General features: G+C 47.1%; 1 protein-coding gene across 9 annotated transcripts in view; it reads left to right on the top strand.

The window, feature by feature from the left end:
- Positions 1-25893, top strand: part of Fhod3 (formin homology 2 domain containing 3) — a 429672-nt gene that overhangs the window by 360380 nt on the left and 43399 nt on the right. For all 9 annotated transcript variants that reach the window (XM_087896219.1, XM_085700029.2, XM_085700035.2 and 6 more), the window contains 2 exons: positions 12247-12525; positions 16114-16991. In XM_087896219.1, the coding sequence (XP_087752345.1) occupies positions 12247-12525; positions 16114-16991 (1157 nt within the window). The remainder of the gene's footprint in view (positions 1-12246; positions 12526-16113; positions 16992-25893) is intronic.

Here is a 25893-nt window from a genome sequence, read left to right as displayed (position 1 = left end):
GCAGGCACATGGGCAGTTGTTACCCAACATTAAAGGACAATGGTTTTTAAACAGACTTTACCATCAACTTTATATTCTAATGTTAAGTAAAATAAATTCATGTTTTGAATAGCAATGAATGTGCTTGTTCCTATTTAATAAAGAGGGTGTGAGGAGCACAAGGTCCTGCTTACATCGGGAGGCTAGGAGAGACATGGGTGCCTTTCATTGAAGGCAGAAACCTCAGACTGATGCTTTCAGGTGTAATCAGGAAGTTCTATGAGTTGGGACAATGAGGATCTTTAGTCTTCTGTAACATGAAGGCCGGCTTGTTGGGGTTTATGGCCTGCCCAGTTCCCACAGCCGGTAAGCCCCAAAGAAAATCACACAAAGGGTCTACATTAGATATAAACTGATCGGCCCATTAGCTCAGGCTTTTTTATTAGCTTTTATAACTTATATTAACCCATTATTCTTATCTATGTTAGCCACATGGCTCGGTACCTTTTTCAGTGGGGCAGGTCACAGTCTTCCATCCAATGACCAAAAACTTGGAAGCAACAATCAATGACAGTCTGAGTTCCTTGATGGCATCTGTCTCTGGCTCAGGACCCTAGAGACCACATGTCATGTCCACGACTTCTACTTTTCCTTCGGCGCCTCTCCCTGCCCATATACACAGTGATCTAAAAGCTGCAGTGTAGCTGAGAAGCACGTGCTGTCTTTACAGGCCCTAAAATCCTGATTCTGTAAGACTACCCCTGGACTCAGGGACCCTGCAAATACATTTTGTGTGTTTGAGACACACAGGCTTCTTTTATGACTTTCCAGGTTGGAGCTTCTCTGAGAAAGCTGCCTCGGTGTGATAGATCCACTGATTAGAAGGTTCTGGTAGCTTTCTTTGATGAAATCTCTTTGAAGCCCTTTACATCTTCAAGATAATATGCACAAGAAATGTGCTGTTTGCCGTCTGGGTCCTCCCCTTGCCTCACTATTTCCTCATCATCTTGTCTCATGTTTCTCGGAGCTGTGTTGCTCCTTGGTGCTTCTCTTTGAGGGTTGACTCGGGCCAGAGAGGCTACTGGAAAGCTCTGCCATTTTGGAGTGTCTCCACTCTCCAAGAAAGGCTGATCTGAGGATGAGTGAGGAGTAGAGCCGATCCCATTCCACATGTTGGAACCTGAACAACACCTGTGCGTGTCTGACTTAAGGAAAGACATTTACACAGCTCAGAAGTCTTTGTAACCTAGTGTTTATGGTCCCATCACCTGATTTCAAAATCATAACTATGTAAACAATGTACGAACCTGGGGCAGGATCCCACTTTCTGTTTATTGTATGAAATAGAATATTTATAGTACTTTATCAGGTGCACAATAACTGAACCGGAAACTGGATGCTGTTGTTTTATTTTATGACACTACAGTGTTGAATTCAGTCAGAAGTGTCACCTGAGAAGGGAGAGGGTAACAGAAATTGCGTGTGTCTATGTGTATACATATATATTTAAATATAAGATATGGTAGGCTACATAGTGTGTAAAAACATTTATTGTGTGTACATGTGTGTGTGTGTATGCAGGGACACATATGCATGCTTGTGGAGGTCAGATGTCAACATCAGTCATCATTCTTCAATTTGCCATCCTCTCATTTGTTAAGATAGGATTCCCTTGGCCTAATGCTTAAAGATTAGGCTAGAGTGGCAGGCCAGAGATCCCCAGAGATCAGCCTGTCTCTGCCTTCCTAGTGCTAGGTTACAAGCATGCACTGACAAGCCCAGCTCCTCTTTAAGTTCTGTGTACTGAATTCAAATCCTCATGATTGACTACATGACAGGTACTTTAGAGACTAAACTATCTCTGCAGCTGTGTGCATGTGTGTGTATGTGTATGTGCATATGTATGCATGTGTATGTGTGTGTGTGTGTGTGTGTGTGTGTGTGTGTGAGAGAGAGAGAGAGAGAGAGAGAGAGAGAGAGAGAGGAGGGAAAGAGAGAGAGAGAACAAGAATGTGCTGTTGTTTATTTTGAACCTAGACCTCGCACTAGGCAGGCAGGTACTCTACCGCCTTGCTGCATGTTCAGCCTAGAAACCACCATCCCTGTAGCACTTGTGATCTTGCCTAACTTCGAGCCCAAGCACACAGAGCAGTTGAATACACCTGGCATCAAGGTCCTAGATCTGTCTGCTTTGATGGCCATCATTGTCATTTCTTGACCTCTTCCTTATTCCCATGTGCTCTTTGGAGTAAGATTAATATGTAAAATTGGATGTGATTTGAGAGTGTCAGAATTTGGATTTGGTGATAGTGCAGCCTATGAGTACAAGCCTGAAACTTCAGAATGAGTTCCACATTGCTAAATGAGAAAAATCTTGGTGGTTGGGACTGTGGAGTTCAGTTATGGGGTCTATAAAGTGGCACTTTCTAAGGGTGCCTTAGTATATCTTAGATAGAAATGTCTTTGAACATCTAGCTCTAAATTTTGAAGCAAGGATGGAACCTTAGTTTTGAAGACCTATAAATTAACAGTAAAATTACTTTTTTGCTGGTGAAAACATGTTACATTGAAAATATTTATGTGTTTCTGTGTGTACTTACATTAGTTTATATGCACCAGATGCATGCAGTGTCCACAGGAGTCCGAAAAGGACTTGGGTCCGCTGGAACTAGAGTTCCAGAAGCTTGTGAACTACCACGTGGGTGCTGGGAACAAAGCCCTGATCCTAAGAGAGCGCTCAGTGCTCTTAACTGCTGAGCTGCTCTATCACTGACAACACAACATGCTACTTTTGTGAAACTTGCATAGCCGAGTTTGTACTCAGCTAATGAAAGTATTCCTGTGAGCAGAGATTCTTTTTGGGGGTGATTTTACACTTGGGGGACATTTGACAGTGTCTGGGGACATCTTTGTCACAGAAGTGGGAAGGTTGTGGGTGTAATGCTAAGGGTTCCTAGTGAGTAGAAACCAGAGGACTACAAATCCTATAACACACAGGACTGCTTTCCATGGCAAGGACGAGTTTGGCCCTCAACGCCCACAGTATTGGGGATGAGAACGCCTGCTTTAGATAAATCTTAGCGACCAGCGCAGTAAGCGTTGGCCCAACAACAAAGCAAAGTCTAAAGAATTTTCAGAGTTGTGAGTCTTTTCTCCTGGGACCGTTCTCAGATTTATGCATTAAACCTCAAGTCTCAAGTCGATGGTGTTGGTTATTAGCTCTAAACTGGGGAGGTCCCTGGAACGTGCACTCTTTGAGCAGCTATTATAGAACAGCCTGGCCCAGTCTGTGGTTTCATAAGACTTGCCTGAAAGCCAAGCTCTGGCAGAGCCATTGGGACACTACCACAGACTAAAGCTGATTAAAGCCACTCAGAGATTGATTGAATCTAGATGTTGTAAGTGAACATTGGGCTCCACTACTGGGGACACTGAAGAAAGCAGCCATTAGCTTGACTGTGTTGCTGGGTGTTTTCAGGACTATTTACATATTCCTCCTTTGTGGCTCAATCACCTTCCACACTGCGGACCCTGTTACTAACAGGACCTTCAGGCAGGTCTATCTAGTTAGAGTCCCAGCAGTATCCCATGTACTCTGCTTGACCGTGAGATCCTGTGGGAAGACAGTGCTCTAGACTCAAGAGATGTTTAGTGAAAGGCTGCTTGCAGAGGTGTGGGGCGGTCAGGGGGCCATCAGAGGTGCTCAAGCACCCTAAGGAAGCAGCTAAGGAAAGGAGGAAATGGTCACTGCTAGGCTTGAAGGTCTGTGGTGAGTGATCAGCATTCAGAGAGAGCCGTAAGCAAGGGAAGAAGCCACAGGACTGAACAGCTCCTGGTCCATGGTGCTCTGGAATAGACATACCAGTCTTTCCTCTCTTGCTGGCAGCAGAACGTGCGGGGGTCAATCTGGCAATGGTGAATGCCCTGTTTTCATCCCTGCTGTGTACTGCTGGGCAAGTAGATCGCCCCCTCTGAAGCTGCTTCCTCATTTCTTACATGGGGACAAGGGTGTTTATAGAAGAGGAAACTGAAAAGGGTAACATTTTAATATGCTTCCTAACACAACCTGTGGGTGGAGAAGATACTTAATACATGGTAACTTCCGTCTTCACTTCACTCAAGGTCAAGTGGGGCCCAACGTCCAGCAGAGGTTTTGGAGAGCCGCTGAGGAGGTGGTATTGGCCCTTGGGAGGACTCTCTGCTCAGTTGCCTTTGGAATGCAGAAGGAGCCAGTGACCCTGCTCAGGTCTTTCCTGCTATTGTCCGTTTTCCAGTTCTCTGATGTACATGACAGCATAGCCTTTTGTATCCACAGAATAAGGAGCCAGTTACCCCCTTGCTTCTCTGGCTTCTCACAGCTGTGGGTCCCCTCGTGGCTTCTCAACCTCCCTTTCTCCTGTAATGTTTGATTCTCTGGTGTGAATAGATCCTTTGAGAGTTAGTTACAGGGCTCAGGGGATAGAGAAGCTTGCTGAACAAGCTGGATGGCCTGAGTTTGATCCCTGGGACCCAGGTATGAAGGTAAAAGGAGAGCATTGACTCCACGAAGTTGTCCTCTGACCTCTACACACATGCACGCACATGTTACACTATTAATAAACAAAACTCAAAAGAGAGTTCCTTTGAGTGCAGCCCATTGGCCTTGTGGGTCCAGGACCCATCCTGTCCTGTTGCTTCTGTACTTTGCATAAATGACACATGGACACATCTTTTCACTGGGTTTGTACTTTGCATAAATGACACATGGACACATCTTTTCACTGGGTTTAAGGTTTCTTATCCCTCCTCTCTTATATCCTTCTCCCCAACCTTGAAGTCTGGTTTCCACCCTCAGAATCAGGTCAGTGTGCTTCTGGCCAAGCACATTTTTCTAGGCTTTCCTAAGTGTGTCCTGGCGATGCTGAGCTATGTCCATCTGCTCCCTCAGGCTGCAGTCCAGCAGCGCCCATTCAGCTGTGGGCCCCTTGAATGTCATCCACCCCTCCCTGCAATGCTCTCCTTTCACTCCTGCTGGAGAAAGTGAGGCTGCTAGCACTTCTTGCAGTCCCCTCCCCCTGCCAGCCCTTGAGACACAAGCAGAACTGCATGCCCCCTTTCTAGCCAGGATGTGAAGACAAGGGCATGGCATTCTGGCAACCCCTACCCCAGATACCTGCTCCATCATGGTGGTCCCATGGGCAGGGGTGAAATCCTGATGAACACACACTAAAGAGGTACCATACCCCACCCTGCCCCTTCTGGCCAGCCACCTTGGCATAATGTCCCACTGTGATGTTCTGGCCATGTGTGTGTGGCATGTGCATGTGTGCAGGTGTGTGTGTGTGTGTTTGTGTGTGTGGCATGTGCCTGTGTGCAGGTATGTGTGGGCAGGTGTGGGGGAGCATGTGCGTGTGTGCAGGTATTACGTTTCTTCCTCAGTTTTTTTCTACCTTTCTTTTTGAGACAGACCCTCTCCTAGAACCTGGAGCTCACTGATTGAGCTAGGCTGGTTAGCCAGATGGCTATAGAAATCTACCTGTCTCTGTCTTCCCAGAGCTGGTTTACAGATATGTGGTGCTATGCCTGCCTTTTTATGTGGGTGCTGAAGATATAAACTCAGATCCTCATTTTCATGCAGCAAGCACTTTACTATCTGAGCCAGCCACCAGAGGCACCCCCTTTTCCAAAGGGTCTTCCTTATCTAGTCCAGGCTAGCCTCTGACTCACTACGTAGTTCAGGATTACTTCTAATTTCTTACCTCCCGGTTCCCTCGTGGCCTCTACCTCTTGATTGCTAGGATTATAGGTATACATCATAACATCAAGTTTTAATGTGGTACCAAGGATGGAACCCATAGCTTTGTGCATTCTAGGCAAATACTCTACCAACTGAAGTGCACATCCCTAGCCCCTTGCCTTGGCCTTCTGAGGATTATCACAGAGCTTTCCCTTTGGAGAGGTCAGGGAGATCTCAGCAAACATACAAAATACTCAGTAAGTGTGGCCCAGAGGGTGCTGACAGTGCCTGCTCCCTCAAACTCAGCATAGCCCTTCCCCTAGCTGATACCTGGGAGGAAACCATCCCAGTGTCCAGGGCCCATCTCATCTCCTGGGTAGTTCTGGGTTATCGGGAGTCTCTCACCTGTCCCAGGTAGTCCTGGGTTATCAGAAGTCTTTCCCTGTGGAGGGCTTCTATCTCTCACCCGTCCTGGGTAGTTCTGGGTTATGAGCATTCTTCCCCTGTGGAGAGCTTCAATCTCTCACCTGTCCCAGGAAGTTCTGGGTTATGAGCATTCTGCCCTTGTGGAGGGCTTCCGTCTCTCACCTGTCCCAGGTAGTTCTGGGTGATCGGCAGTTTTCCGCTGTGGAGGTTCCTTGACTGGCATTTGCTTCTTTCTAGTCTTCATTTCCAGTCTCATCATTTGCAGTGCTGCTGCCTGACTCTATTTCATTCTCATTGGAGCTTCACCCTTATGTCCAAGCCTAGGTGTTCCCACAGGAAGCACGTTGGACCTGACAGAGGCATAGACGGGGTGCTTGTAGACAGTACAGCACATGCTTGCTCTCCACCTAAAGCAGCTGTCACTGCCCCTCAGGCAAACTCTCAGGTGCTTTTCTAAGCATACAAGGCCAGCAGTCCTAGCCCTGATAGCTGGCCAACTTCTTCTGACTCTGAGCTGAGCCAACTGAGCATCTCCACATAGCGTGCACTCCAGGCTTCTCTGTGTGCTCTTCTCCCTTCTCACCACAGTGTTTGCCCCTTTAACTCCTCCTCATCCTCGGAGACTGCTAAAATGTCTTTTTGGCACGGGGACTTATAGATCCCTCCTGGACTTCATGAAAGTGCATTGCTACCATTTCCCGGGGTATCAACTTCCCAGGGCATGGTGCTGTTGATACTGAAACATGCATCATGATGGTAGAAGTTTTATGTTGTGTAGTAGGAACTAAATGGCTGGCATCATGCCATCCCCATGCAGCAATAGGACTCTTGTGCCTTGCCGTGCTAAACTTTAGGATCTCTTCTCTCTCACTCTGTGCAGTTGTCATTGGTGCCACAGTGCAGCTGATTGGGCATCACTGTCCATGTGACCACCGACACTACTGGTAGACTGGAGAAATGCTTGTTAACTACAGGAACTTGGGGTAGCCCGGAGGCAGAAACACTTGTTTTCATCCCAGGCATTAAAGAAAACTTTTGTTTCCTGCAGACTACAGACTCCATGCCTCCTCTATGTTCTGAAGCCTCTGAGATACAGGCTACTTCCCCTATTTATCCACAAGGCAAGAGGCCCTTCACAGGAAGAGTAACCCCAAAACAATGGTTGTGGGCATAAAGAGAGGCATTGCTAAGAGAAGCCCTGATTAAAGAGATAAGAAAGAGGACCAAGAATACGGTGGGATTTAGTGTTGTGTCTCGGGGTCATCATGGGTACTTGACCAGGAGTGACAGGAACTTTGTGAGGGAATGCTGGTTCCTGCACCAGACAGGGCTTCTCAGATGAAAGAAGAGAAGATGTGGTCCTTAAAGAACTTTTGCCCTAGCTGTGACTCAGTTTCAGATGGCTAGAGGAGGGTCTACTGTGGCCTGCTGCTCCCTCCCGGTCTGCCTGTCATCTTGCCCAGTGATCTCCTACACACACATGAGCCTGACTTCTCCAAACAAGGCTCTCTAGCCAGTGTCCTCACTGCGTGGTAAACTTCTGAAGACAGAGGGACAACGGGGCTGAACATCACTGCTGGCTCATCACATGCTCCTAGGAACAAACCTTCCTTCTTTCTTTCTTTCTTTCTTTCTTTCTTTCTTTCTTTCTTTCTTTCTTTCTTTCTTTTTTCTTTCTTTCTTTCTTTCTTTCTTTCTTTCCTTCCTTCCTTCCTTCCTTCTTTCTTTCTTTTTTTCTTTCTTTCTTTCTTTCTTTCTTTCTTTCTTTCTTTCCTTCCTTCCTTCCTTCCTTCCTTCCTTCCTTCCTTCTTTCTTTCTTTCTTTCTTTTTATTAAAAATTTCCACCTCCTCCTCTCCTCCCACATCCCTCCCCTCCCCTCCCCCCACTCCTCCTCCCCCTCCTTCTCCAGGCCAAAGAGCAGTCAGGGTTCGCTACCCTATGGGAAGTCCAAGGTCCTCCCTACTCCCCCCAGGTCCAGGAAGGTGAGCATCCAAACAGACAAGGCTCCCACAAAGCCCTCCCTGCAGTAGAATCAAAGCCCAGCGCCATTGTCCTTGGCTTCTCAGTCAGCCTCTACCGTCAGCACATTCAGAGAGTCTGGTTTGATCACATGCTCCATCGGTCCCATTCCAACTGGCCTTGGTGAGCTCCAATTAGATCTGTCCCACCGTCTCAGTGGGTGGATGCACCCCTCGCGGTCCTGACTTCCTTGCTCACGTTCTCCCTCCTTCTGCTCCTCATTAGGACCCTGGGAGCTCAGTCCAGTGCTCCAGTGTGGGTCTCTGTCTCTATCTCCATCCATTGCCAGATGAAGGTTCTAAGGTGATATGCAAGATATTCATCAGTGTGGCTATGGGACAAGGCCAGTTCAGGCACCCTCTCCTCAGCTGCTCAAGGAACAAGCTGAGGACATCTTCTTGGACACCTGGGGACCTCTCTAGAGTCAAGTCTCTTGCCAACCCTAAAATGGCTCTCTTAATTGAGATATATACTTCCCTGCTCCCACATCCACCCCTCCTTCATCCCAACCATCCCATTCCCTCAAGCTTTCCCCATCCTCCCCTTCTCCCTTCTCTCCCCCCATTCTTGTTTGCTGACTTGAGTCTTAATTCGTTGCTTGTTTTGTTTCGTGTGGACGTGTATGAGCAGTATTTAATTAGCTCTTAAATTAGTCAGGACATTCCCACATGTCACAGCTTTTTAGTCAGACCCTGTGGATGCTGAGGCATGTATTCTAGGCAGGAGGTGACTTTGAAGATGATGGCCTTCCTACAACTCATGAGAAGAAATCCCCCCCAATGTTTGGAATCACAGATTAACGGCCCAGCCTCCATGCAGTTAGGTTCTGGCATGCTGGGGTGGCATTATGTTGTTTCTTCCCAGGAGTATATGGCTCATCCAGACCTAGCACATCTGTTACCACATCTGTCCAGACAGCCCTGGGCCAACCAGGGCCTGAGTTGCTGTCCGAGTTCTGTGGGTTAAGCGGGATGAGACAGCTCAGGTGGTCCATGCCAACTACGGTCAGGCAGCAGCAGGCATGCATATTCCCTCTCCTTTGCGGAGTCTCCGGGGGCTGGCGAGCTGTTCTAGTTCACCCTGCCAGGGGCAGAGTCACTGGAAGACACCCTTGTCCAGGTCCCCCACATGCTATGTCCAAGTGCAGGCCACATGCTAGGCTGTTGCAGACACATTTTCATTTGATGTGGGTATTCTGAAGTGCGTGTGCATGTCCACATATGCTTTCTGTCAGCCCCATCATGACACCACCATTGCTCATGCTCCCCTTTGGCCTGGCGTGTAAAGCTCACAGAGGTTCGACTCTCTCTGCTAAAGACTGTACCACCAAATGAAAAAGAAATTAGCATTGAGATCCTTCCACCCCCAAACGGGCTTCTCCAGAGGGCATACTGAGTCTTTTCCAGGATATATCCTTGGCTTTGCCTTTACGGGACAGTGCAAGGCATGCCTCTTCTCAGGTGTGTGAGCTCAAAGGGCTGTGCCTTTTGGCTTCCTTCTGCAGCTATCAGCCGACATCTTTGTTTGGAAAGTTGGCTGTCTGGGACAGCCTCTGGGCTCTCAAGCAGGTTCCTGTGCTAAGTGAGAGACCCCAGGGATAAACACATGGCAGGTCATCCATCAAACAGAGGAAGAAACACACTATCCCACCCCAAATTCATGCTTGAAGGCCACTGTGGGGTCCACACAGGGTGTTTCTCTGGTGGCTGGAAAGTGTCCAGAATGATAAGAAAAGGCCACAGTTCTTCCCTTTCTCTTCCTCTGCCCTTCTCATCCTCCCTGTCCCTACCCATCTCCCTGATCCATCCCAGAAGAACACAGGTACAAGACAGGGATGGGGTGCTGTCCTCAGTGACTCCTGGCACAATGGCTTCCTGCTAAGAAGCTGATGATTGTTGGGCCTCTGCCCAGTGAAGGCCGTTTCCCTCCCGTGGTAAAGGCAGAGCTAGGCTCACCCACAGGTCGAGAGGCCAACCCTAAATTCCCTGTGGCTGGCTCTCCCCCACCCTGAAGGCAGCAGTATGCTCCAGAGAGGGAGTGGGGGAAGGGAGAGGGAAGGGGAGGTTTCTTTCCGTTCCTGCTGAATGTCTTCATCAACTTGAGAGGTGTGGTGTGGGTGTGTGTGTGTCTCTGTGTGTCTGTGTGTCTGTGTGTCTGTGCATGTGTCCGTAGGCACTGGCAGTTTTAGCACTATAGCCTCATCCAGGGGGTTGCTGTCAGGAGGGACCAGACCTCGTCTAGCCTGTCCATATGACGTTTGTCTGGAGGTTTTTGTATTTTCTGTCATTTTGTTACTTGTCCAAAGCTCAGAGCTGAGAGCTTTGCTCAGCAAAACCAGGTGTGAGGCAGACGCCATTTCCCTGCACCCTGGAGCAGCGCGTAGCTAGAAACAGGGACATTTTACTTTGGCACCAGCACCACATTTCTAGTCTTCACTGGTCTACGGGGCCTCTGCCCATGAGTGGTCCTTTTATTGCAGTTTTTGTTGTTGTGTTTTCAGAGTCTCACTGTGTATCCCGTGCTGCTGTGGAACTCACTGCGTAGCCCTGCTAGCCACAGATTCTCAGTGGTACTAGGATTACAGGCATAAGCCATCATACCAGTGCTTTTCTTAAAAATAAGTTAGTTTGTTTTACTTTATGAGTATGCATATTTAGCCTGCATGTGTATTTGTGCACCGCATGCATGCCTCTTGGATCTCCTGAAACTGGGTTTACAGGTGGTGTGAGCCACCATGTGGGTGATGGAATTTGAACCCAGATCCTCTACAAAAGCAACAAGTGCTCCTATCCATCAAGCCATATTCCTGGCCCAACACTTACTTTAAAAGTATTTCCATAAGCAAAGTTGGAGCTTATTAAGAAAGGGGAAATATATTTAAGCATAGGCTTGAAGGGAGAAGAAAGAAAGATACCTATGGAAAGAACATTTGTGTAGACAAGAGTGTAGGCAAGGGCTACTCAAGACTGAGGCACCAATGAGTCCTTGAAGCAGGTTTTGCAATTGAGAGCTAACTTCACACCATGGGTAAGCAGTGTGAAAGCAAAGGGTCATTGGCCTTGCTGGGCTAACCCTTAGATGTAATGGCATTTCACTTGTATTTTAATAAATAAAAGTAACCTGAAAGTTCGAAAAGCAAAAGAGCCACTCACTGGCTCTTAACCTACCTCAGTCTGAAACGGTGATCCTGTCTCCAAGAATCTCAGAATAAGACTGCGACTGAGAGTTATCTCCTCCCGCTTTATAATCCTCTCTGGTTCTGGGATTAAAGGCAAGCACTACTGCGATTAAAGTCATGCACCGCCCAGTTTTTATGGCAAACTAGTGTGGCTACCATGATTAAAGGTGTGTGTTATTATTGCCTGCTCTGTAAGGCTGGCTAGGGTGACTGTTGGACTTTTCTGAACCTCAGGCAAGTTTTATTTATTAAAATTCAAATGAAATGGCCCTACACCTAAATGTCAAAAAGCTTTGGGCTGCAGCCTGCTGGTCAGCTTGATTCAGTGTGGGTTTTCCTGTTTCCCTCCCAAAGACCTTGCATTCCATTCTGGGTTGGATTGGAAATGGTACCTGCATATTGTCTTGCAGTTTCCTAATACAACTCAGCTGGGGTCCTGTGATCAGCTGGGCCTTGATCTCCAGGAGACCTGGGAAGACATCTTCCAGGCTTGCTCAGTGTTACTTGGTAAACCAGGTCCCTGTTCATTGTTGGCTGCCAGCCAGGGTGTCCTGTCAGCTTCCAGAGGCCACCTGTATTCCTATCACATGGCCCGTTTCATCTGGAACGCCTGTGGCACATGTGGGGTCCTCAGGTTTCTAAGCCTGCTGACACTTTCGTGTGGCTGTTTGGGCATCTCCAATTTCAGAGGCTCACCACGCTGGAGCTGGCTTGCCCGACTCCTCCACATTGTAAGGTTCACTGAGTGGACTTGCACACCACCTGCACAGTCCCGGTCATAGAAGCAGACATTAGCTCAGTAACTGCAAGCGGGAGTCTTGGGGCTATTCTTAGACCTTGCCCAGTGGAATCGAACCCAATTCTTGTGTGACGCCTGCCCCCAAAGAAATCTGTTATTGATATAATCTCTACTCTTGTCTTCATCAGTGAGCAATAAGGACCACGTGCCTGAGCTGGAGGCAGAAGCTGGTCAGGGTGCTGATGAAGCCAGCCGGGACATAACCTCTGCCCACCAGGGAGCAGAGAGCCAAGAAGAGCCGGCACTGGAGCTGGAGCCTGAAGAGAGAGCCTCACTGAGTGAAAAAGAGAGGCAAAATGAGGAGGTGAATGAGAGGGACAACTGCTCGGCCTCCAGCATCTCGTCCTCCAGTAGCACCTTGGAGAGGGAAGAGAAGGAAGGCAAGCTGTCTGAGGACAGGACGACAGGTAAATGAAACCCATCTCCATGTGCAGATGTCCTGCTGGACAACAGCCTGGCTGCAGGCTACCCTCCAAGTGACCTGTGGGAACGGCTCCCTCCCTCCTCACCTGCTGCCTGTCTTACAGTGACAGTGAGTCAGTCTGTGACTTCCTCCCGTGCTGGGGGACCTCTCACTCCCACAGGTGCTGGAGGGCTCCAGACGTTAGAACTGTGTGGAGGACTGAACTGTGGAAAAGAAACCACTCGTTTCCTTCGATCTGTCTCAAGGCTGATGATACCAAATGTGGTGTTGCCAGTTGCTGATTGGTTTAGACATGTCATGTTGTCTATTCCCTTAGAAGACTTGTTGGTGGGCGGTGTTTAAAACCACCACCAAAATAGATAAAGCAAGCAAATTGAGTACTTGTCAAACAACACGCTCAACAGTGCATGGAGGAGAATTTGACATACCGGACCAGCACATACAGGCTTTAGGTATAGTGTTACACATTGTACTTACCACTCTTCCATGTAACCTATGTGTTTTCCTTATGTAACTCTGAAATCCATTCCTTTCACTTACGACTGAGATCTTACAGTTAGTGGCGGCATGGCCTTCATTTAACCACACACCAGAGCCCACATTCAAATCCCTAGGCTCCCCTTGCCATTTCATGCCATGAGCCAGACATTGAGACTATAGTCTCTGAAGCCCATAAGATTTAGTGAATGAATGAAACTATTCTCTTTCCCAACAGATCCATCAATGACCTGGTCTAAAATGGTTACTGCCTTATGTTTTTTTCCCAGTTAGAACATGCTACTGAATTTGATTTTGCAAATGACTTATCACTATGATGTTACAAGAAAGGACCCAAAGACTGTTAGTGTATCTTAGAACATATTGCACTAAAGAACTTGTCTATTTGAATACATGTGTGCTAAGAAGTACTATTTAGTTTCCTCAAAATAGTATGTATTATAGCTATTTCTAAATACTAGATGTGCTAGCTACTCAAGTTTAACAGAATTGCAATCACAGTGTCGGGGGTCAGATAAGTTCTGGGTTGCTTTAGTACTAACTGATTTTTGTGTGTTATGAGTAGCGGTATGAGTTATTCATCATATTTGGGCTCAGCAGCCTAAAACACATCAACAAGTTGGATTAGGAAAACTAAAACAGGGAACAGAACTTTCTTGGATCTGAGCATGTAACATTCTTCCAAAAAAGGAAAACTGCAAAAATGGAACCTCTGAGCTCCCAGGGAATGACTATTAATTCTGCACAAGGAGCAAGTGGGATCCAAGTATATAGCTGCAGAAACTGGAGCTCCTGGAGACTCCTCTGCGTCCCTCCAGTGTTGGGGAGACAGTTAGTTCATCTGTGGAAATTTACTGTTCCCGAAATTCCACACTGTTCACAGCCTCCTTAGCAGTCGAGTCAAGGCCACTCTGTCATAACAGCTTTTGCTCTTCCTCAAAGTCACCAAGACAATTAAAATTAGAGACAATTTAAAATGCCCCAAATCCTATTTTTAGCACCATTGTGTCTGTTACTAAGAAGTGAATTTGTAGTCACCCAAAGTAAAGCTCGGAAGAGTTGCAACTCATTTCAGGCACCTTTGTTCTTGTTTTGTGTGTTCAGCTCCGAACATGATATTTATCAATACTTTGCTATATGATACTTGATGATCAGCTGGATGAGAGCTGGGGATATCTGTCCTGCTCTCTGTGAGCCCTTATTTCCTAGCTGTGTGCGGAGAACACAATCTTCCCAGAGGTTACTGAGGGTCGAAATGAAAGTCTCAATGCTATCTGACAGCATTCTCTGTAGAGGAAATACTCCAGATACTTTAAAAGCACAGAAGGTGGATGGAGTAGCTTATATTGTTAAATCAGTACTAGTAGACTGGAATAATTTAGGGGTGTTCATTGTAACACATGGAACAACCACTAAAAATAATATGTAGAGTTGTTACTTTAAAACACTATTTAAGCCGGGCGGTGGTGGCGCACGCCTTTAATCCCAGCACTCGGGAGGCAGAGGCAGGCGAATCCCTGTGAGTTCGAGGCCAGCCTGGTCTACAAGAGCTAGTTCCAGGACAGGCACCAAAAACTACAGAGAAACCCTGTCTCAAAAAATAAAAAAAAAAAAACACTATTTAAAACAGGGTGAATTTAAAAAAAAAAAAGCTGTTTAAGCAACCTTCTGGAGACCAAAGGACGAGAAAGAAAAGGAATAAATAAAAGACAACACATTTCAGGCCTAACATTGCAGCCATTAGTTTACATTAAAAGACAGTTTAGCAGTGGAGTTTTAGAAACTCATCTATTCTGTGCATCCTATACAAAACCATTTTTATTGCAAATTTTTTATACGATACACTCTGATCATGCTTTTCTCTCCCCCAACTCTTTCCAGATCTCTCCAAACAATGGAGAAAAAAAAATGTGACCATCTCTTGAGAAAGACCGGCTAATCTGCTATCAAAGCAGTATCTCTGTTTAGGAGGAGAGCCGTGCTGGCTTGAGCTGGGATTGAGCAAGCGAGGGGCATGGGGAACAGGGCTAGCTTCTGGCTGTGGTTTATCAGCAGGATGCCTGGATGCCTTGCCTGGGGAGGATGACAAAGCAGATGGAGCAGTGAGCAAAACAGGTTTCAGAGGCAATATTATCTTAAAGGAACGGATCAAAAGTTGGGAGTGAGGTGGAGATGTAAGAGGAGTCAAGAGAGGTTGTAAGATGGGAAAATACACGAGTAATATCAATGCCAAAGGAAAACTCTATGGGATGGGAGGGGAGGAAAGGACCTAGTGGGAGGGGCAAAAAGGACCTAGTGGGACAGGCAGAAAGGACCTAGTAGGAGGGGCAGAGAAGACCTAGTGGGAGAGGCAGGAAACACTGAGGAGAGGGTCATGAAGAAGCAGGGCAGAGAATTACCCCAGTGCTGTCCTAATACACAGGTAGAGTGGCTAGACCTACGAAGGGACAGTTGTGGACCGTCACAAGAGAAAGGCTGTGACTGAGTTCACATGCAGGTAGGAGGCTGGAGGTTGAATGGCAGACCCCTTCGAACCTCATCTGTTAAACTGGTAAATTATAGCGACAAGACAACCCAGAGGATGAGCTTCACAGGCAAGTGAAGGGAGAGAGGGGCCGTGGGGGAGCATTTTGAAGGAAGTAGCATTAAGTCCTCTGCAGATGAGACTGTGAACTTGAACTGATGGCCTTGTGTAGGGCCAGGGAAGAGATGTCCTTCTAGCACTTAGTTGCCTTGGACCAGGGGGGTACTTCCTGCTTTTCCTAGTCTAGATAGGACGGATGTCCCTTAGCTGTATGTGGGGGGATAGATTCTGCCCACCTGCCACAAGCAGAAGAAAGGGAGGAAGTTACATAGTGCAGGCGGGAACCAGGAGTGCATGCATTTGGAAGAGTCTGGAGACCTGGAGTGAGTCATCGGCTGTGAACATCTTCTGCTTCGATGACCTTGTTTTTTCTCCTGTTTTCTTCAGAGTTGCTCCTGTGTGTCCACCTGTTTTCATGCATAACCGGTTTTCTTGTGAAATGGAGGCCCTGTGTCTCTTTCTTATCTCTTCCTTCCCATGTCCTTTCAGGTTTATGGTCCACCAGCCTTCAGGATGTGGGAGTAAATGGACCGTGTGGCGACATCCTTACCAGCAAAAGGTTCATGCTGGACATGCTGTATGCCCATAACAGAAAGTCCACAGATGATGAGGAGAAGGGTGATGACGAACCTGGGAGGCCTGTGCAGGAGGTGGAGGCAGTGGCCAGTCTGGCCACCAGGATATCCACCCTGCAGGCCAACTCTCAGGCCCCAGAGGAGAGCATCAAGAGAGTGGACATTGGCTGTTTGGACAACCGGGGCAGTGTAAAGGCATTTGCTGAGAAATTCAACAGTGGGGACCTGGGGAGAGGGTCCACGTCTCCTGAGGCAGAGTCTCATGACAAGGTCCCAGACACAACCCCTACACAGCCAAAGACTGAGTCTGATTACATCTGGGACCAGCTGATGGCCAATCCAAGGGAGCTCAGAATCCAAGACATGGATTTCACTGATTTAGGGGAGGAGGATGACATCGATGTTCTAGATGTGGATCTTGGCCACCGTGAAGCCCCAGGGCCACCCCCTCCACCCCCTCCCACCTTTCTGGGTTTGCCACCCCCACCCCCTCCACCGCTGTTGGACACTGTGCCTCCCCCACCAGTCCCCGGTAATTTATTGGCTTCTCCTGTGTTCAGCACTCCTCAGGGCTTAGGGTGGTCCCAGGTACCTAGGGGTCAGCCAGCATTCACCAAGAAAAAGAAGACTATCCGGCTATTCTGGAATGAAGTCCGGCCCTTCGAGTGGTCGAATAAGAACAATCGCCGATGCAGGGAATTCCTGTGGTCAAAACTGGAACCCGTCAAGGTGGACACTTCCAGACTAGAGCACCTGTTTGAGTCCAAGTCTAAGGAGCTGTCTGTCACCAAGGTAGGCTGGGGCCCTCCATCAAGAGCTGGAGAGGTTGGTTCTTGACGAAGCATGCTAGTTGGTGCTGCTTTAGCTGTTTGGTAAGCAGTCCATTGGGATAAGAAGGCTAACTTTTCAGATAGTATTTCTTGGATCTATGCTACATCAAAAATGCACAGTAGCACACCAGATTAACCATGAAAAAAGCAAAATGGCTCATTATGGGTGGCCCTGTAGCCCAGGAGCAATATCAGTGCTCTCCTGAGGAGCTGAACCTGTTGCCTACCGGGTGCACTGAATGTACTCATATAATGTCACCTCAAGTTCGGGATCCTGGAAGAGCTTTAAACTTAGCTGTAGCCACTCAGTGATTTTTTTAGAGGCAATAATTTAGTCCCTTTGGATAATTCTCCGGGCCAACATACTGAAACTTATTTTTTATGAGTTCATGAGAACCTGCAGGCATCGCTATTGCAGTATTGTTAATGCAAGTGTTATATACAATTATACATGGGGAGCATAATAAAATGATTGGACATAACACCATGGTCAGCAAATTCTGATATAGAAATTGCCAATGGATTGTGTTTCCCATGGGAAGTGCTTCAATAATGCCTCCATTTTGCATCTCAGCCCACAAAATGTGTGAGTCAGGGTATAGTGAACATTTAAAACAGGCTAGAAGCTACCTTCTCTTAGGAATTTGGGGTATGAGAAAGTACTCTCTAAAGTCTAATGTAGACAGACACAGCGTGTATCATCGAGAAAGCTCATGCCCGAGAACCGTGCAACTGAGTCCCCGGAACAGTTGCAAAAGTCTTTAATGTTTTAAGTGACATTTTTGATTTTATGCTGAGCCAGAGTCCTAGCTGTTCTGAGCTACAGGTTGGACACCTGCAGTGGAGAAGATATGTAAGAGCTTGTCACTGTGAGTCAGTTGTAGTCCCAGCTCGATCCAGCCATTCGTCATCATGTGAGCTGAGTTGGCCTCCCAGGCTTAAGAGTCAGGTACCAGTTCTGAAGACAAGACAAGGTAGCAACCTCAGGGTGTGCATGCATGTGTGTGTGTGTGTGTGTGTGTGTGTGTGTGTGTGTGTGTGTGTGAGTGTGTGTGTGTCTGTTTGTGTGTGTATGTGTGTGTGTGAGTGTGTGTATGTGTGTGTGTGAGTGTGTGTATGTGTGTGTGTGTGTGTGTGTGTGGGAGAGAGAGAGTGTGTGTGCATGTGTTTCTACAGAGATGCCACGGCTGTTGAGTGATGCTGAGGGATCAGCAGGGGTGCAGTCATTGGTCAGTCTTCTTTTAAGTCCATGCGGAGATTCTTAAACTCCTTGCCACTCTTTGCCCCTGGTGTTCTTCCCCATGTCTGTTTCTGCCCAGGTTTGGAGAAGGTGTGACTTTCAATCATTTCTTGCCTCAGAAGCCTCCTTAAGCCAGAATTAAAGCTTCTTTACTTTAAAAGCCAACTCCTAAGCTTTAGTGTAAGCTCATCAATACTGTTCTTTTGGCTTAAGCAGGCCCAGACCTTGTTCTTTCCATAACATGTCACTTGGGGATGGAATCTTGAGCATCTACTCTCAATGGACCCATGTCCTGACCTCTTCAGGCTGCTGTCACGTAGCGCTTGGGTGCCCACATGTCCTCTCCCACTTCATACAGTCAACCTGGCCTTGTGGAGAAGGCCAGCTGGGAGTTAGCTGGCACCCTGCAGATGTCAAGGATTCTTATGACCCACCTCATGCACTGTGCCAGATCCACTAACCACCTGGCCTCCTATTCCTGTGCTCGTTTGGCTAGCTCAGCTGCTGGCTTCCTCATAGTTGTTCATACCCTGGAGGTTGTTGGAGGGAGGCTGCCGTGGCCTCAGGACAGAGAATGAGAAGGGCAGAAGGTTGTTAGGGAAGCCATGTTTTACTTCCCTTGCGGTGAGATTAAGTTTCCATGAGAAGACTTCCAATGCGTCTGTTGCTTCGCCCATCTCCCTCCTTCTCTTGGTTTCACTGTGGCTGATCTGGTTGGTGAAAAGATGCTGGCTTCTGTCCTTTCACTAACCTTGAGTCTGTTCTTATGTGTAGTAGGGACCACCTCTGAAAATACTGAAAGGCGCTACTAGTGCCCAAATGTATGGCTAGATTTGGTAAAGAGGGGACTTGGGAAAATAGTCACCCACACTGGCAGGTCCAACGTCTTAAGATCACATGAGCTGCAGATGGAACCCATTTTTTTAAATGTGTAACTTTGCTGAACATTTACAGAATGTTTCCTTGTCTTTATTTCTAAAACAATACAACAGCTAGTACGTGGCATTTGCATTGTGATAGGTAGTATTAATAATCCAGAGACGATTTAGAGCACTCTAGAGGGTTTCAAGGGTTATATACAAAATATGTAAAAATCCATTTCATGTGAGGCATTTGAGAATTATTGTACTCTCTGGTGGTCCTGTAACTAATCCCGTAGGGACACCAAGGGACAACTAAACTGAAACATTTATTAAATTGCTTCCAGAATGTTCTGCAATGAGACTCAGGAGCATATATATATCTTTAAAAAGAAAAGGAAATCTGAGCAGGAGCTAATTTGCAAAATTTTACAAGAAATGAGAACGCAAATTAATATTAGACATCACGTTGGAGAGGTGGATCCTGTTTGTATATGTTGTTAATTCCGATCTAACCGAATTCCACGTCTGGTTTTGATCGCTGACTGAGATGTTCATGCAGCACAGCTGTAAACAGCCACTTCCGAACCCTGGCTCGGGAGAAGTTTTTCATTAAAAACAATAGTCTACAGCAAAGTGCAATTGACTTCACAAGACAGGGTGAAACAAAGGAAAGTGGTTTTAGTTTCTGTTGGAAAGCTGACACCAGACCAAAGCAGTAGGGCATGGCTGTGATTAGCCAGTCGCCCCCTCCCCAGATTCACGCGTGAGAGCCGGTGCTGGGGGGGCCACTTCATGAACACGAGAAGAGCGAAAGATGCCTTTCCTTCCTGGTTTCTTTACTAGCTTGTGGAACAGAGCCCACTTTGCTGACTTGGCGGCAAATGTGTTCGCGGAGCTTTTCACAGCACGCTGCTCGTTGTGCTGTGTGGCGACAGGAACCCTGGGGGAAGCCTTTCCATGCTGTATTCTTGCTGCTGCTCTGGGATGTGGTGATGTATGTTCAAATGATTCCAGAGAACTATGTCAGGTAGAGTCCCCCAAGCGCCTGGACTGGACATGAGGAACCCTGTGAAATGTACTTACCAATTCTGTTGTCCAATCAGGGGCTGGAAGACCCCGGATATTCTCAAAGGACATCTTCTTCATACCCCGACTAACTACCAGACCAAGGCAAGTCTGGAGAAAGCAGGCATGAGGCAAGGAGAGGACCTGGTTTTGCCTTTGAGGAGACAATGGTTTCTTGGGTTTATTTGGGGCAGGATCTCCAGATGGAACTAGAGAAGTTTGCTTGGCTCTGTGTAGTAGGGACATTTCTACCAAGACACCATGGTCAAAACGACCCATAGAATAGAGAATTTATTTGGGCTTCCAGTTCCAGAGAGTCAGAGTCCATGCTGGCAGAGCAAAGATATGGAAGCAAGGACAAGAAGCAGAGGGCTTGAATGGCACACACAAAGCAGAGAACAAGCTGGAAATGGTTAGCCCCAGCAACACGCCTCCTCTAGAAGGCCACACCTCCTAAATGAACCCAAACAGTACCACTAACAGGATCAAGTACTCAAATGCCTGCCATTCACATTGAAAGTACCGCACTCTGTTTGCCCTGAAGTTTCTTAGTATATCAGAAACTACTGTCAGAGACTTTTTTTTTTTAAGAAATAGAGAGATGAGATTTTATTGGCCAAGGTATAAACCTCAGCCTGGGTTTTGTCCCCCTCCCCCACCCCTGACACACACACATGTGTAGCCCTGGCAGGCCTGGAATTTACTGTATAGACCAGGCTGGCTTCAGCTTTGCAGTTGACTTTCCTGCTTATGTCGGGATTACAGGTGCTGATACCTGGCAGGCCTAACCGGGATGATTTGTAAATGCCTCAGAGATCATGGAGGAGACCTGTCGTTGTAAGCCCCTGTTTGAACATGGCCCGTGAGGATGGCCTCCTGCCTACCTTCCACAGCAATGCCCCGATCTGGCCTCGTCCCAGAGAAGAAGTAAAAAACGTCTCCATGCTTCATATTTGGAATACAAAGAAGTTCATTATGTTCTTAATGTCAACAACAGGAACCCCAAATTCTACCTAGAGATTAGAACTTTTTCTTCCTTGTAGTGCTACCACAGTTAGTACCTGAGTCTGTGTCCTCTGTTCCCAGTGCTAGGGAACACACAGCTTATCCTGTTGTCTAGCCATTGGCCTCAGTTATCAGAGGCTCCAAAGTATGGGAAAATAATACTTTCCCCTTAATAATGAGGCAAGCCTGTTCTGGAATGGAAAGAATTCTTTTCTTTCACCCTCCCGTCATTTTTTTTTTTAAAGACAAGAGTCTTATTATAATACCTAACTGGATTCAAACTCAAAACAATTGCCCTGCCTCAGCCTCCTACCTACTGGGGTTAAAGGCATGCACCACCATGCCAACTAAAAAATCTTATTCTTAACTAAAGAGGGTGGGATTTTTTTTTTGCCTTAATGTAGACTTAAGTTTTTATTTGTTTTTATTTTTATTTTTTGCTGGAAAGCTTTGCTGTGTATTTCTTTATGATTCTTGCAGAAAGACTAGGAAAATTCTAGCGTTCTCTTCCTTGTGACATCTGTATCATTGCACCTTGTAGCCTTGTAACTGTCAGTTTCTCAAGGGAGAGTTTTGAAAATATCTTGTGGTGTCATTCTTGGCGGGTGAGCAGGGAGTCGGGAGGCATGATTTACCATTTCGAGAATGGCCACGCTGAACCAGACCCAGACCCGGGGTCTCCGGCACGGCTGCCAAGCTGCTCGCGCAGAGGCCGGTTGCCTTTCATGGAAGTGCTCTCAGACCCAGAGACATTCTTCAAGACTCAGGGAGTTCTCCAAATGCATCATGTCCCTAGACGGGTTTCTATTTTCAATCGCACCTCTGGGGTGACAAGTTCAGTGTGTTCAGTGTTCACTTTTTAAACATTTTGATCCTCTGTTCCTAATAAAATGACTCTTTAAAAATTCAAGAGGGTTAGCTCAAGACATAGCTCGGTAGTACAGTGCTTGCCCAATGTATGCAAGGCCCCTGGTTCTATCCCCAGCAAGGGCAAAAAAAAAAAAAGTCTAAGAAGTGATCTGTTGTGTCAGCATTTTAGCAGACTTTAGGCTTAATGAACGCTGTTTACTGTTTAAATGTCTTTCTGACTCTTCTCACTGCTACTCAAATCTTCATCCTTCTGTTTTCCAAAACTGCCTGACTGACTCAGAGGGGAAGTTAGGTCCTTTTTCCTTTCCCTGGAATGTTGACTGAAATCAGGGTGCAATCACACTTGCATGTGGCCTCATGCCCCCATAACTATTCAGAGTCGAGTCCTTATCTGCAGCTTCAAAACACTGGTTTCTTAGGGATAACGGTTTGACCTGCTCTTAAGCCCAGATTCTACATCTCTAGCCCAGGAAGCATCAGCCGTCTGTCTCTGCACCGAGCGCCCTTTTCAGCTAAGCCTAAGCATGGCTTAGCTACTCCAGTCAATATTTACATTACCTTATGTGACCTTTTACTCTCTGGGAAGCAGACGTGCAGGCCTCTGGTTCTCGGTGGTGGATCTCTAGCCCAGGTAGCCAGCCTCCCTCTGGGGCTGCAATGAACAGCTGTCTCCAGTGGCCCATGGTCTGTGCTCTGAGCCTCAGCAGTGATCAGTCTCTGCTCAGGTGGCTGCCCCTTCCCCTTTGCTTCCCAGAGGTCCTATAACTTTTGCAGGTGAGTGCTGTTCATTAAAACCTCATCCTAAAGACATTCAACTCCCTCTTCTTGTACCCTGGAGCTTCACCCCTCTGGGACAGCTTGAGAGAAAATGCTATACTGTCCTCCTGTGTTCCTTCCTGTCTCTTCTCTCTATGAGGTCTCGGTTCCCCTGGACATACAGGGGACCCTCTGATTCTCTCTCATCCATCTTGGCTGCTTTGACATCTCACTCTTTCCCTTTGGTGTTCCTAGTCAAGAGCAAAACAAATGAACAACAAGCCCCCCAGGGCATCCAGGCCTGAGGCAGGTCTCCAGAGACCGTCCTGGGGGCGGGGTGGTAAGAGGAGATGGAGGTTCTCAAGGGAGGAACTTTCCTTATTAGGCTTCCTGGAGCTAAAACAGCCTAGAGACTTTTCAAGGTCTCTCCCTCCGAAATAAACAAATCGCCTTCTCCCTTGAACCCTTCTGTGGACACACTTGGGAAAGTAGCGTGTTCCAACACTGCCCTGCAGCTGTTTCCCTCACAGGGCCGCATGCCTGCTATGCAAAAGCAGATACATCTAGAGATAGCCCTGATTTCACGTCTAGCCACTGTAGTTGAGGCCTCTATGCCTGGAGCCTGGGCAACAGGTACTTTCTGTTCCAGCATTCCTGCCACCTTGACCGTTCTTGACATTTGCTGAAGAGGAGGGTAGAGGTTGGCTCTCTTCCATCTTTGATGAAGGACCAAGACTGAAACCACCCTTCCTGTGGCCCAGAGCAGCATTGGAGGCCTCCTGGTCCTTCAGGGAGAGGGGGAATGCTCTTTTCACACTTGGACATGAAAAGTTCTCATTTGAGAACTAGACACCCAAAAGCTGCTCAGGAAACGAGATAGCAAAGAGGGACAATAAATAAATCTTTAAAGCCAAGCAGCCAGTTGGAAAAGAGACTCTTAGTGCCCAAATGTCTGTTATCCCAGATGCCAGGAGGTGGACTGAGAGAAAAGGGTCATGGGTTAGAGAACAGCTTGGGCTACAGAGTAAGTTAGGAGACTACCTAGAGAAATCTTACCAGTGAAACTAAATCAGAACAAACAAAAAGGACTGTTGGGGAACTAGACTGGTCTCTAAACCTCTTGTGCTGTGTTCAAGTGTTGATCACTGTCCACTGATGTATTGAGACAGCTGTCAGCAGAGGTGGACATCTGCCATATAGCAGTCTGGAAGGCAGGGTCTCCTTACGTCTTTTTCCCTGTGCCTCTCTCTGTGTCTGCTTTCTCCTTGACCTTTTCCTCAGAAGGAAGACATCGGTGGATCCTCCAGTCATGCTGCTCACTTGCCGTGTTCGACCTGACTTTGTTTCTTGTTTTGGTTACAGGCTAGCTGCCGTTCTCTCACGTTAGGTTTTGGTTCAGGGATTTCAGTGTTGGCGAGGATGACTGGGGCTGTGTTGTATGAGCCTTCCCATTGTACCGCACCACTCTTTCAGTCCCGCTATCCCAGCACACTGGCTGACTGGCTCAGTAGTACATAAAGCTCCATGACCATTCAGAAAGAGATTATTAGTGCCTGACAAAAGAATATTGGTAGCTGGAGAGATGGCTCAGCAGTTAAGAGCACTTGCTGCTGTCTCAGAGGACCTGGGTTCAGTTCCCAGCACCTACTTGGTAGCTCACAACCATCCTTAGCTCCACTTCCAGGGAATCCAATGCCTTCTCTGACATACAAGGACACTAAGCATACATGTGGTAGAATGCATACACACAGACAAAATAGCCAGACAGATAAATAAATAAATATAAAAGAATTTTAAGGAATATTGTTGAGCTTGAAATGAATGCTGTCTTTTATTAACTTTAGAATGGATTTTTAAAATCTCAAAACAAATCTTACTAGAATATTGATAGAATTATCATTCCCTTGAGAGAGGGTGTATTGGTCAGGGTTCTCTAATAGTACAGAACTGATAAGATGACGTATGTTCCCACTGCCTCTTCCCGGGCTGGGATGGTCTCAGTCATTTACTTCATGAGGAAATCTACATATTTAAGGACCTAAAGTAGCGATGAAGTTTGAGGACCCGGGAGGGTCTGTAGAGCCATGGTCTGCTTCTCCTTTCAGACCACAGCTCTGCTGTTGTCCCCATTGAGTGGCTCATCTGCCCCTGGGCTCAGGCAGCTTCAAAGGAGCAGTTCAGAGGGCACTGTCTGCAGAAGTGGTCAGAGTTCCTCCCCTAGGCTGGCCTGGGAGGTCTTTTAGGACATAGTCTCATCCAGCCTCATCACTGACAGCTCTCAGCCTGAACACAATGGCTTCTTTTCTGCTTGCTTTCTCCTGGAGCCTAGCAGAACCCCAGAGAACCGTAAAAGTGTGGTTAGAGAGTCACTGCTTGCAGACCCGGTCTTTTCTAGACATAGCAGCTGCCCTGCCATTGGCATCCTTGCTTAGTGAGCAGCACCCACCATGACTGGCTGCGTTTTCTTTAAGAGAAGCCTCTCCCTTCATCTTTGCCACCCTCAGAGGGTCCCAGCTTCTCAGATGCCTTTGCACCAAGGGAACCTGAGCAGTTGTCGAGACTCAGTGGACTAGTCTTCTCTCACGGCCCTCCATTGCCGCCTACATATGACTTCCTGACAGCTGAAGGGGAAAGTGGAGGCAGCATCTGTCACAGCCTGTGATTATCTGTCAGGACAGTCATAATAAAATACCATACGCCAGGCTGGAGAGATGGTTCCTTTTGTTGTTCTTCCAGATGAGTCAAGTTCAATTCCCAGCACCTACATGGTAGCTCACAACCATTGTAACTCCAGTTCCAGGGGATTTGACACCCTTTTAACTCCACAGGCACCTGGCTTACACACACTACACATACATACATGTAGATATACCATTCATACTCATAAAATAAATAAATGTAAAAATATTTTAAATACTATATAGTCAGTGGTTTAAACAACAGAAATGCATTTCTTACAGTTCCTGAGGCTGTGGAGTTAAGATCAAGATGCTAGCCAGGTTAATTCTGCCAAGGGCTTTCTTCCTGACTTTCAGATGGCTTCCTTCTTGCTGTGTTCCCATAAG

The sequence above is a fragment of the Myodes glareolus genome, chromosome 13 (assembly GCF_982192425.1).
Source record: "Myodes glareolus chromosome 13, mMyoGla1.1, whole genome shotgun sequence".
NCBI classification, from domain to species: Eukaryota; Metazoa; Chordata; class Mammalia; order Rodentia; family Cricetidae; genus Myodes; species Myodes glareolus.
This window is presented reverse-complemented; position numbering and strand designations above follow the sequence as displayed.